Source organism: Nothobranchius furzeri, chromosome 16 (genome assembly GCF_043380555.1).
Source record: "Nothobranchius furzeri strain GRZ-AD chromosome 16, NfurGRZ-RIMD1, whole genome shotgun sequence".
NCBI lineage: Eukaryota > Metazoa > Chordata > Actinopteri > Cyprinodontiformes > Nothobranchiidae > Nothobranchius > Nothobranchius furzeri.
In genome coordinates this window covers 23,173,753-23,187,089 of record NC_091756.1, presented here as the reverse complement: position 1 = coordinate 23,187,089, position 13,337 = coordinate 23,173,753, and the positions used below count along the sequence as shown (strand labels likewise).

The 13,337-nt window shown below is 40.6% G+C and overlaps 1 protein-coding gene across 15 annotated transcripts in view; it reads left to right on the top strand.

Annotated features, from left to right (window-relative positions):
- The window catches only part of cacna1g (calcium channel, voltage-dependent, T type, alpha 1G subunit), a 452,092-nt gene that overhangs the window by 286,776 nt on the left and 151,979 nt on the right, over positions 1-13,337 (top strand). For 12 of the 15 annotated variants that reach the window (XM_054748979.2, XM_054748981.2, XM_054748978.2 and 9 more), the window contains 2 exons: positions 11,807-11,900; positions 12,555-12,736. In XM_054748979.2, coding sequence (XP_054604954.2) covers positions 11,807-11,900; positions 12,555-12,736 — 276 coding nt within the window. The remainder of the gene's footprint in view (positions 1-11,806; positions 11,901-12,554; positions 12,737-13,337) is intronic. The other 3 variants (XM_054748980.2, XM_054748983.2, XM_054748974.2) reach the window with 1 other exon arrangement.

The window sequence follows — 13,337 nt, the reverse complement described above, 5'->3', positions numbered from 1 at the left end:
TGTGATCTGTGGGGGAAACCGGAGTACCCGGAGGAAACCCACGCATGCATGGGGAGAACACGCAACTCCATGCAGAAAGGCCGCAGCCGAGTTTCGAACCTGCAACCTTCGTGCTGTGAACAACAGTGCTAACCACTGCGCCAACTTGCAGGCCATATTCCAGGTGGCGCACCAAGTGTGGCTGCAGGGAAGGACAGGGAAAGTAGCATAAAGGTTTTTTTTTTTTTTTTTTTTTTTTTTTTGGAAGGCCCCTCTTACTGCCAAATACATTAGGCCAGTTTTTATGAAGACAGATAGTTAATCCAGACCGGGTGATAAGGCAAGCCAGGCTCTCAGAGCAATGAAGTCTAATAAAAGCAGAAGGTTTTATCCTCATGTCGTACTACTTCACATCACTAAGTACTTTAAAAGCATCAATCAAAACTATTTTAAAGTTTTTCTAACGTTACTGTGGATGCTTGTTGGTGCTAATCAGTGACATCATTCACTACAGAAGCAGTCACGGTTTGCTAAAGTCTGTGCAACGTCCTGGAATAGCTGAATCTGTAAGGAGACACAACAATTGAGAGGACCAGGACAACTTATCTTCCGGTCATATTTCCATCTCTCCGATTATCCTGAAGTTCTGAAAACGGCCTAATAAATTCAGTGAACCTGAGTGGTCACAAATTCCCCAGTTCCGCCTAGCAACTAAACATTACGCTGTTTACTTGCAGCTCAGGGGGGCTTTTCCCAACGACCCCAGGTGTGGTATTAAAGAGCCTGTTAATTATTGGGTTTTAATAAGCTTTCAATAAAGTACAGAAATGATGACACTCTGGGGTCCTTTTTTTGCTGGAATCTGGTGCAGCTGAGATTGTGTCACGTCTCCCTTAAATTAAACAATCTGGACATGAAGCTCTCTCCAGTTACTCAGAGCACAGCCGTGACCTAAAAACATATTTGTTAAAGACTAATACGCTATTGTAGTTTTTGCAGTATTATGTTTTTGCGTTTTAGTCTACTTAATCTGACCTACTCCAAAAAAGCACTGATGGATGCCAAAACAACACTGGTTTAATGTGAATTTCTGGGAAAATTTAGCTAGAGGTCAAGACTGTGTGATTGTAAAATGTAGACATTATAGAACAGAACAATGTAACTTGTGTGTGATACACAAGTTTAGATCTTTACTCATTAAAATCAACTATCTTATGTGTAAACAAATGAGCAAAGTATGCATTTAAGCTAGAAAAAACTCCTAAAATGATTAGTAAGATCACCGGCTGCTTGTCTTGTTTTTGACTACCTTCATCTACTGTTGAGGAGAGATGGAGTCATGGAAGTGTAGCGTTACATATAGATTTATGTCTATATTTCAAATGTGGTGTAGATTTAGCTTGTTAGTTGTTTATAATCGTATATTATGTAATCAGGGCACCACCAGTTTAGTGGAACTGGACCATTGGATTAAATTTCTATATCGGCTTAAATTAATCAGTCTCATAGTCAACACTACAAGTTAATCTGAAAGCTGAATTCTTGTCAGAATGCATCGCCTATTCTCGAGATCGCTAGACAATGATCAGGCATAATTTTAAGTTTTGTGGATTTATAACAAACATCAGTAGAGACATGACAAAAAGTACCAAACAGCTTATCGTTTCATGCATGGAAATAAGACAATTGTTAACCTGAAGCTTTATGGCAGTGAAATGGAATAACTGGTTTGTAGTAAAGGTAGAAACTTGGTGAAACACAAGATTATAATAAATTGGAAGTGATTTATTTAGGGTAAACAAGTGAATTTTCATGTGTATTTGTGGGAAGTGAGGAAGTGTGGCTTGTGGGTGTGTGTGTGTGTATGCGTGTGTGGGAGTGTGTTTGTAAGTGGACTAGGAGTCTTTGTGGCAGAAAGAAGAAAGGGAGTTATTTAGGCTAAACATGAATTTGGATCGAAATAAAACTCGCCATAAAATAATTGGACTAATCTGAATTCACAAATTGTGGTTTAACAGAAAAATCAGTCAGAGGGAATGTTCACAGACCTGCTTTCCGTCGCCGGAAGGGTGGACAGCAGCTGCAACAGCCTGGACTCCTGGCTCGTGCGGAGGCCTTTTAGGATTAAATGGTGCTGGCTCCCTAGTCGGTCAACGTCGGCCATGGAGGAAATTGTAATCCTTGATCGTGGCTTGACCTTTCAGTTCCTCCAGCTACACCAAACATGGAATTCAGACCGCGAGTCCGAATTATCCAAACAAAACAGAGTTGCTTCTAAGTTTTACCGTAACTTTTGAGAGCTAATTACTTGACAACTGTAAAGTGCCGGGTTCTGCTGGGCCAAGACGGAAACAGCCCCTGTAGGGGTTTGTGCTTAAGGCGTCCTTTTTCTTTTCTCTGCCCCATCAGGTCTGAACTTCTGGTTTTATAAACTTTTTTTTTGTCACACCCCCATGTATTTCACTCATTAACCACTTGATGGCACTGTGGCTCTTTCAAATAACCCCAATCTTCCCAACCATGAGAGATCCATGATCACAATTTAACAAAGTTATCCATATCAGGCTTAAAAAGTACTACTTCAAACAGGAAAGAACTAAATGATGTCTTAAAACTAGACAGTTTTACCATTAGCATGAATTTTATCTGGAGAAACAAAAATGGGCAAACATAAAAAAGGGAAACACAAAACAAGCAGTTAAGTTTGCAACTGATAAAGTTTTAACATTTACTTAGAGCGTGAGAGCACCTTGATTTCTAATGGTGAAGCTAAACTAAAACACCCTTTTTACTGTGGATAAACATAACAATACCAGGGCCTTGATAACGACTACATTCTGGAACCTTCCAGAATATGCCCTGAGAAGGTTTGACGAGCATTCAAACTTTGAGGAAGAGTCAAGTTTTGGCAGGTTGAGATAGAACAGACCCCGTCCTGATATTGCCCTGCATCTCCATTGGTGCAAACGAGAAAGGCACGTCACTTGGTAAAATTTATGTCCCTGAGAAAATGTGGGATATGGCCAGCTCCAAACTTCCCCCTGTTGCTGAGTGTGAGAGAAAGAAACTTTGTGTGAACCCGACACAAGTTAATCTGGGAATAAGGTGGATTTGCGCTACAGTCGTTTTGGTCAAATTATGAGATATTGCTGTATGGCATTGCCAGATATTTTGTAAATGTTAACAAGTATAAAAATATTCCAGCACCTACCACACAACTTTTAGTTCAAAACCTAAAAACACCATCAGAACTAATGTGGCGTTAAGGATTGGCTACATTTGTGTTAAATGATCAATAAGATGTGATAATTCCGTATAAATTTGAAATGTCAATCTGATTGATCTTTGAATGTTTAATCAGAACATTTTAGTTTCTTTTACTGGAATGCTTGTTTTGCATTTAATGATGTTCGTTGTGTCCGTAATCTCTAATGTTAGCGTAGCAGAGAGGCTTTGACCTGAAGTCAAAAGAGAGGATGGTTTCAAAATGCTTGTTCACCGATTTGGCTGGACCTGGAGGCAGCTAGAAATGGAAATAGATCCGGAAACAGTTCTGTTTCATCACCTGCCGTATGTATAAATGTGTACAAGTCAGAATTTGACACGTTTGAAAGCATTACCAAAATGCCTCAGGTCACTCCTTCCCTCAGATACTAAGCAGTTTATTCTCAGTGTGAAGTGGAAATGTTTTTAACAATTATGTGAAGTGAATATTAAACATTAATAATAGTCTTTCTGGTCAATTTGTAGATGTAAATGTGGCCTTTGATGTGTTACACAATCGATAAATGCCGTTTCACTGGTTCATGAGATGATTTGCTGACAGCCTGGGGGTTGACTCCTGCAGCTAACGCAAAGATCATGTGCATTATGAATCTTTTAGAGTGTTTGCCCAGGTTGACTGCTAGCTACCACCACACCATACTTTTTCTCAGTATCTAGAAACTTGACTGCAGAATAGACATGTTAGTGCTTGATGGACTTGATGGCCATCTTGAGTCAGACTGACCCCAGAAGTTAATCAGATGTAGATGTATATCCAAACTTGAATCTGTTCAGGAGTTGATAAGATAATTGGATGGCGATAGCAATTAAATCAGAGTGAAAGGGCATTTAATGGCCTATGGTGTCTTTTCAGTGCTTATTTTAAAATTAACAAAGGAACCAAGGGTTGGAATCAGCCAGTTATCTTGTAATTACAAAAACCAAACTTAACTAAAAGATCTGCCTCCCATCCTAATTTTAGTTATTCTGGGAACCACCAATAAACCTGCAGTCTGAGAGCAAAGTGCTCGGTTAGTAACGTGGAACAATCAGGTCACTGATGAATGATGGAGCTTGATTATTGAGAGCTTTATATGTGAGAAGGAGGGTCTTAAAATCTATTCTGAATTTAACAGGTAGTCAATGTAGGGAAGCTAAGACAGGAGAGATATGATCTCTCTTTTTAATTCTCATCAGAACTCTAGCTGCAGCATTTTGGACAAGCAGAAGACTTTTAACTACAATCTGTGGACTTCCTGAGAGTAATGAATTACAGTAATCCAGTCTTGATGTAATAAATGCATCAACTAGCTTTTCAGCATCACTCCTGGAAAGGATGCTTCTTATCTTAGCAATATTCCAAAGGTGGAAACAGGAAATCCTACAAACCTGTTCAACCTGGGATTTGAATGACATGTCCTGGTCAAAGATAACATCAAGGTTCCTTACTTTGTTCTCTGAGATTAATGTAATGCCATTCAGGTCAGGTGATTGACTAAGCAATTTCCTTTTTCTGGATTTCAGGTCCAAAGATGAGAACTTCCGTTGTGTCTCAATTTAAAAGCAAAAAGTTTAGAGTCATCCAATTTTTTATGTCCTCAAGACAAGCCTGTAATCTACCTAACCAATTAGGTTCATCAGGGTTAATGGATGAATATAACTGAGTATCGTCAGCATAACAGTGAAAATGTATCCCATGCTGTCTAATGATTTTACCAATTGGGAGCATATATATAGTAAAAAGAATTGGTCCAAGCACTGAACCCTGTGGTACTCCACAAGTAACCCTGGAGTATGAAGAAGATTTGTCATGTACATTTACAAAATGAAATCTGTCAGACAGGTAGGATTTAAACCAGCCTAGCGCTGTTCCTTTGATCCCTACAACATGTTCAAGCCTTTCTACAAGAACATTGTGATCTACTGTGTCAAAAGCTGCACTGAGATCTAACAAGGCTAGAACAGACAGAAGATTCTTATCTGAGGCCATGAGAATATCATTTGTAACTCTCACTAATGCAGTTTCAGTGCTGTGACACTCTCTAAAACCAGACTGAAATTCCTCAAACAGATCATTAGTGTTTAAATGCTCACATACTTGGATGGCTACTATTTTCTCCAGGACTTTGGATAAAAATGGAAGGTTAGATATTGGTCTATAATTCATAGGGTCATCTGGATCCAGAGAAGGCTTCTTAAGTGTTTACAGCAACCTTAAAATCCTGTGGTACATATCCATTTACTAAGGATAGATTGATTATATATATGGGGGCAGTAACCAAAGGAAAATCATCTTTAAATAATTTGGTTGGGATTGGATCTAAAATGCAAGTGGAAGGTTTAGATGAAGATAATATTTTGATAACTCTGAAAGCTCAACTGGATCAAAACGGTTCAAGCACAGATGAGGTTCTACAGTTACCTCTGAGTCTGCCTCACTTACTGAGGAAGAAGAAATTGCATTAGGGAGGATGCTAAAGATTTTGTTTCTAATAGAATTAATTTTACTTGTGAAAAATCCCATAAAGACGTTACTGCTGAGGGCTAAGGGAATAGATGGTTCAGAGCTATGATTCTGTGTAAGTTTGGCAACTGTACCAGGGGCGGCGTTAGGCCCGGCTACTTGGGCTCAAGCCCCGAATGTTTTATGAAAAGACTAGTGCGTGTTACGTGTGTGTGTTTGTGTGTGCGCACATGTTAAATCCCGGTTCTTCTTCAGTCCTAAAGCCGCCCCTGAACTGTGCTGAAAAGAAATTTAGGATCATTCTTATTCTCCTCAATTAACGCTGAGAAATAAGCAGTTCTAGTTTGTCTAAGCTTGTTTTTATAAAGCACAAGACTATTTTTCCAGGATAGGAAGGCCTCCTCATGGTGCATAGAGTGCCATGTTCTCTCCAATTTTCGAGAGTTTTGTTTTAAAGCTCGTAAATGAAAATTAAACCAGGGAGCCAACTTCCTGTCCCTAATAACCTTCTTTTTAAAGGGGCAACATAATCTAATGCCACATGTAAAGAGGAAGTAGCATTATGAACTAAGGCATCAATTTGTGAGGGGCTAGAATTGAAAATATTGCCCTCTGCTACGTTCCTCTGAGATGCTGAGGACAGTGAAGATGGAACAGTTGATTTGAAAGATGCAACAGCGTTGTCAGATAGACCGACTATAGTGAAATTTACTTTCATGTCTCGAGAACTCACTAATAAAAAACTCAAAGGTTATCAGAAAGTGGTCCGAGAGGACTGGATTATGTGGAAAGATCGTTATTTCCTCACACTCTATGCCATAAGTCAGCACAGGGTCTAATGTATGATGGCAGGAGTGGGTGGAGCTATGTATTCTTTGAGTAAAACCAATTGAGTCTAAGATATTACTAAAGGCTACATTGAGGCTATCATTTTCAATGTCCACATGAATGTTAAAATCCCCCACTACAATGACCTTATCAGTATTTAGCACCAAATCAGATAAAAAATCAGAGATGTGATCCAAAAACAAAAAGTCAGGGCCTGATGGACAATATAAAACTACAAACAAGAGTGGTTTTACAGTTTTGCAATCTGGATTAGGAAAACTAAGAATAAGATGTTTGAATGAACTGTTATTAATTGGTAAGGGATTCATTAATAATTCCGAATGAAAAAATGGTTGCTACTCCTCCTCCTCGCCCTGTACTTCAAGCAATATGATGATTTAAATAATTTGAAGGAGTCGACTCATTTAAGATAACATAGTCCTCTTGCTGCAGCCAGGATTCTGTGAGGGAGAGGTAAGAAATCTGATTATCACAAATCAAGTCATTAACTAACAAAGTAGACCTAATGTTCAACAACCCACATTTAATTTTTCTAGTTTTCTGCTCAGTTGAATTTGCTCTAATATTTATGAGATTTCCAAGATTTGCTTTATTAAGCCTGATATTTAATCTGTGTGATTTTGGCCGTGAGCAGGACACTGTCTCTATGGTGGGTAACAGAACAGAAGCTGCAGAGGGGTGTGTTAAACTATGGCTCTGCTTCCTGGTCTGGACCCTGGGTTGTCATGGAGGACTAATAAAAATGGCCATATTCCTAGAAAGAAGAGCTGCTCCATCCAAAGAGGGATGGATGCCGTCTCTTCGCATCAGACCAGGTTTTCCCCAAACAGTTTTCCAATTATCAATGTAGCCCACGTTGTTTTCAGGACACCACCTAGACAACCAGCGGTTGAAGGACATCATGCTGCTAAACATGTCGTCACTGGTCCGATCAGGTTTTGATGTTTCTTGTTTCCTGCCTCTGTAATTAGTAATGTGGTTTATTCCCTGCCACATTGCCCTGGGATCGTTGTTTGCAAAGTGATCCTCAATTTTCCTCTTGTAGGCTGCTTTGGCTTCTCTGATGCCTTTCTTTAGTTCTGCCCTCGCTGCCTTATATGCTGTCTGATCACCCAACTTAAAGTCAGTGTCCCGACTTCTTAGGAGAGAATTCACCTTTCTAGTCATCCAGGGTTTTTGGTTTGGGAACACTCTGATCTGTTTGTTAATGGTGACAGTTTCCACACAGTTCCTAATGTAGGAGACTACTGTGTCCGTGTGCTCCTGTAGATTTTGGCTGTAGAATAAGTCCCAAATAGTCGAGGAGAAGCAGTCACGTAGCTGTGAGATGGCTCCTTCAAGCCAGATTTTGATTGTCTTAGTTTGGGGCTTACTTTTCCTCAGCAGGGAGATGTAAGTGGGAGTGAGGGACATACAAAGGAGATCAGATCCAGCCAGATGTGGGAGGGATTTCGCTCTATAGGCACTTCTGATGTTTGAATAAACATGATCCAAGGTATTTTCCCCTCTGGTGCCAAAATCCTCAAACTGGGCAAATTTGGGCAGCACCGCTTTTAGGCACGCTTTATTATCATCTCCAGCAACAATGAAGGCCCCGTCAGGATGCGTAAGCTGTAGTTTAGGGTACTGAGCAGGAGGCTGATGACCATGCTCACATCAGCCTCCGGCAGTATATACACAGCCACCACAATCACTACTGTAAACTCCCTCGGGATGTAAAAGGGTCTGCATGAGACCACCAGAAACTCCACATCGGGAAAGCATTGTGTGTAGATGGTGCGGCTGTTGCAGCACCACTCGTTGTGCACGTAAACACACAGCCCACCCTCCCTGCTCTTACCTGAGTCACTGGTGCGGTCATGCCGGGGCAGCGTGCGGCCTGCTAGCTCGACTGTAACATTGGGGATCATCGGATGAAGCCATGACTCCGCATTAAAGATAATGCTGCAGTTTCGTATAAAACTCATGGTGGCAATCCATAGCTCCAACTCGTCCGTTTTCTGGATAATGGCTCTGACGTTAGACAGAAAGAGGCTTGGTAGTGCTGGCCAATGCGGTTGTTTATGTAGCCTAGCTTCTGAGCCAGTCCTGCATCCCCTCTTTTGCTTTCTCTCCCTCCGCCTCCTTCTTCACCCACTGGGTGGACAGACCATCCACAGAGATCCCGCCAGTCTTGCTATATCCTCCTGGATGTTATGTTTCCGATGATAGTCGTCCGAGACACACAAACTGTATCTGAGACCCACATCAATTAAGTCCTGTCGACTGTAGGAGACTAAGGCATTGCAAAAGTTCGTAGATGCACATAGCGACAATAAAAACAATAAAAACAAGCACCAAACTGGAGAGCTTAGAGCCGCTGCACCTGTGCGTGCCGCCATCTTGTAGAGCAACTTTCTGCGTACCAGTGATATGTGGCTAATGATCGGTCAACTTTTGTGGTCTTCTCAAAGTAACACCTGAGATCCAGCCTCAACTTTAACACAATCAGACATTTACTTTTAAAGAAATCAACAAAAAATGTGCAAATATAAATGGTCATATCCAGATTTAAGTAAAGGCTGAAAAAGCCTGACAGAGACAAAACAAAACCAGCCTATTGTAAATATAACTATAGTTGGTCTAATTATGAGAGTAGTTTACACACACACACACACACACACACACACACACACACACACACACACACACACACACACACACACACACACACAAACAATTACCAAGCTTCCTGCTGTCAACAGTAACCCTGCCTCCCGTCGACAACCCTTTTGAAGAAATGTAATTGAGAAGCTGTTTTCTGCTTCTGGTCTCAATTATTGTCTGACTATCAGCAAACGGCCCGATCTGGCCCATCTCCTGCTCCCAAGTTTGTTCCTAAATTGGGGTTGCAGCGTATAAACAGCCTATCCAAACAGCTCTGCTGTTTTGGAATCAGGGATCTTCCTGGAGCTGCTTCTTTTTCACAGTGGTAATGTTTGCTGTCTATGGTAAAATGTCTTATGTCTGTTTAGTGGTGAGAGCTCTCATTGGCCATTTGTCTTTCTAGTAAACTTAATATCAAAACAACAAGAATGTATTTACTGGATGTGACTCCTGACTGTAATTATTCCAGGGAGACCGGATGGGGTCTTTCTGCTGTTTAACAGCCTACTTGGTCTGAAAAGGGGACAGCAGTAGCTCAGGAGGTAGAGCAGGATGTCCAGCAATCGGAAGGTTGTAGGTTCAATCCCGGCTCTGCACATAGAATTCTGCTGTTGTGTCTTTGGACAAGACACTTAACTCATCTGACTTGCTGGTGGCGGTCGGAGGGACAAGTGGCGCCTGTGCTCAGCAGCCTCGCCTCTGTCGGAGCCCCCCAGACTAATTATCTTCAATTTTAAAAGCTAAGTACGTAGCTATATGTAGTTAGCAGCTAACAAATGACTGACACCAGAATCTTCACCCAACGATATTTAATCACCATAACTCAAAGATACAGAAAAAGAAAAAAATACATGACTGACTAATAAACACATCTTAGTGTCACACTTAGAGAGAATGAGATTTAGCTGCTGTTGAAGACAAAATAAAGATGGCACCTTTACATTTACTAACTTACAATGAATGATAAGAGATATGTGATATAACCTAAAATGTTAGTAAAATGTAAGTAAAATGTAAGTAAAATGTTAGTAACCTAAAATTTGTAGTTTTTCTTTTTTATGAGGGCAGACACAACATATTAAGACTTAGACGATATCGATATGTTGAATATTGGTAAAAATAAAAGCCAATATCAAGCATCCCTACCAAGAACTCATCGTGGATAATGGAAAGATACCGCTCCTCTCTATGCTGCACCACTAATGCAGTTAAACAGCTGAAACACACAGGGAAGCTTATACCTTGCAGTGCTCACACCAAAATGCTCTAATCTGCCTTTTATTCTTCTCATGTGTAAACACAGATAATATTGACCTTTACTCTGACCTAAGGCCACTGATAATGCAAGCGTCCAGTCGACCATTGCTCAGCAGAAACTCAATCCAAAAGTGCCTTACCTTTAAAAGTTAGAGGGGAAATGAGGCTGACTACTAAATGTGAGAGCCAACGCTCTGCTGGCTGTGCCCCATCACTGCCATCTCATCTCATTGATTGGCCGTAGGTTCATAGACCTCTGAGAAAAAAGGCTTTTGCAGTAGTTAAAACAAAGTGTGCTCGAATCCAAGACTAAAGGATGAATTTGTGAACATTTTTGCGTAGCTCACCCAGTTTGAAGGCATACAATAAAAGCTGTCAACACCCATCAGGACAAAACACGGCAAAACATTTGAGCAATGCGTACGATTTAGTGCAAATAAATCTGCCTTATTTTGGGGTTGCATTTCAACTTGTCCCTAAGAATCAATCACTCGAACCCTCTGTGGGTATGAAAATGTACATTTTCTTTATGCTATTGAGTCCATGTTTGTTGGTCATGAACTCCTTCCAAAGTTGTTTGACATTTCTCACACATTTTGACTCATTGAAACTAAATAGAAAATGGTTTGAAAACTTCCAGATGACTTTGTGACTACTTTTGAGAAAGAAATTTATTCTTTCAAATTCTTTGAACCTGTCCATAACTCAAGCACCACACGCTCACACAAAGAAAATAAGAACTATGATGGAAGCTTTTGAATCTCCACTAAAGTAGGATTTCAAATTTTCTTAAACAGTTTAAGCCCAGTGTGAAACTGGCTTCTTCTGCTTCAATCCATGTGCCATGCAGCGGCGGGTTACAGCGGTGCATTGCCGTTATGTAGTCCCACGTCTAAATCGACTTTTCATTTGCAGTCGACATGATTATTGAGCTCACCAGGAATAGTTGGTATTATTATTGAGTAGTTTTCATCACCTTTGCACACAAAATGCTAACTTCTGCTGTTCACTTTCATTGTTTATGCTAAGGTAAACCAAAAAGACCGTGGCCAGACCCGGAGAATTACTGCACTGGTTACAAAATGCTTTTTTTTCCACGTATCTAACTCTGGGGAATACGGAAATAGACAGAATGTTACTTGGGGGTGGAACATCCCTTTAAGAATTATTTTCAAACCGTAAATGTAAACTTTAAACTGTGTACAAAAACCTATGAATACAATTCCTGAAATAAATCAACTTTTTCATGAACGTTTTATGATCAGCACCTGTACACTCAGTATAAGCCAATGTTGTTTTTTTCACAGGTTCCTCTTCATAACACTTTTTTTTGTTCTGTTTGTCAAGGGTGATGCTTCCAAAACAGGTTCAGAGGTTGGCTCAGTTACACGAAGTATGGAGGATGTTAACGGCAGCAGGAAGGACTTATCTCCATCTGCAGGTGAGGTGTGCAGATCGACAGCACATCTTGGTGTTTCGTACTGCTGTAGCAAAGTTTTCCAGAATTTAGTTTACACACTGGGCTTCTTTAAAATGAAAACAAGGGTAATAAAGGTCTACAGTGTTCCCCATCTGTTGTAGACTTTTGGTTGTGTTCTGTCCACACTCAGTGGACACGTGGCCTTATGCACCAGCTCCCATCCCCTTTCATTACTTCTAACACAGGCATAAAAGCCAAATGGAAAGACTACTGTATGGAGTACAACTCCCAGACGTATTACATTATCTCTGCTCAGCCTCCTCTGTTGCTGAATTCAAAACTGCTTGCAAAGCTGGAAGGCCCATTTCTACATCTTTTGAGTTTCAGTTAAAGAATGAAGGAAAATGTAACATTATCAAAGTTCTATGCCCCTTCCTGTGTCTTGCATTTGTGTTTCTGCCAAACATAATATTGTTGCCAACACATCCCATAAGATTAGGACTCTGTTGAAATATTCATGTTTGTTCGATAACATACAAGACATCCATTTTAAAGTGCAGCTTCCCAAGAGAACCTCTAATGGCCCTTTTTGTCTGTACTTTGTGTTTTTGTTTACCTTTTTCTACCACACTTAAATGTACTTTCTCTTGTTTCCCACCATCTTAACTTTACTAGTAGTGCCGGTAAACGGTCATGTAGAAATGAAGACCAGTCTGACTCCACCACTCATCACCCACACTGCTGCCACTCCCATGCCAGTGCCTAAGTTGCCTGTAACAGGTGACCCCATCCTGGGCTATGAGTCCCGGCAAAGCAGCAACATCTCCATAGATCCAAGCTGCTTTGACAAGTCACTGGTAGGTGCAGGTCTTACTATTTCTGTCTACAATAAGCATGGGGACAAATGTTTAAAGGAAAATGAACGATAACTGTTAAAAGTTTTCCTAAATAGGTTTTATGATGATGCATATATAATAGAATGGTTTAAAGAGTAATGTGATGGTTTACGAACAATTACACAGTTTTTAATTATCAATCAATTAATCAATCAATCAATACTTTATTAATCCCAGAGGGATATTAGAGTTTCAGTAAACACAATTCAGAGATCAGACATACATGGGCAAGACACATGACAAGAATTGGTGACTGTGGTCATTCGCAACCCGAGTCGCGCTACCTTAATAGAGATAAGAGGGTTACATGAGGATTGGTTCAGGTGGAGGAAAAAAAGGCACTTCAGAGCTACCCTCCACCAGCAGGGCAGCTTTGCTCTGAAAAAACAAAAACAAAAAAAAAAAACACCTCAACAGATATGCAACAGACTTCAGACAACACAACGTAACACGACACTCCAATGGGGGGGGGGGGGGGATCCTGTGTCCCCCCGCGAGAGCAGCCATCTACGGCGCTCATCTACTGTACAGTCACAGGTGGCAGGGAGATCTTGGGAGAAGC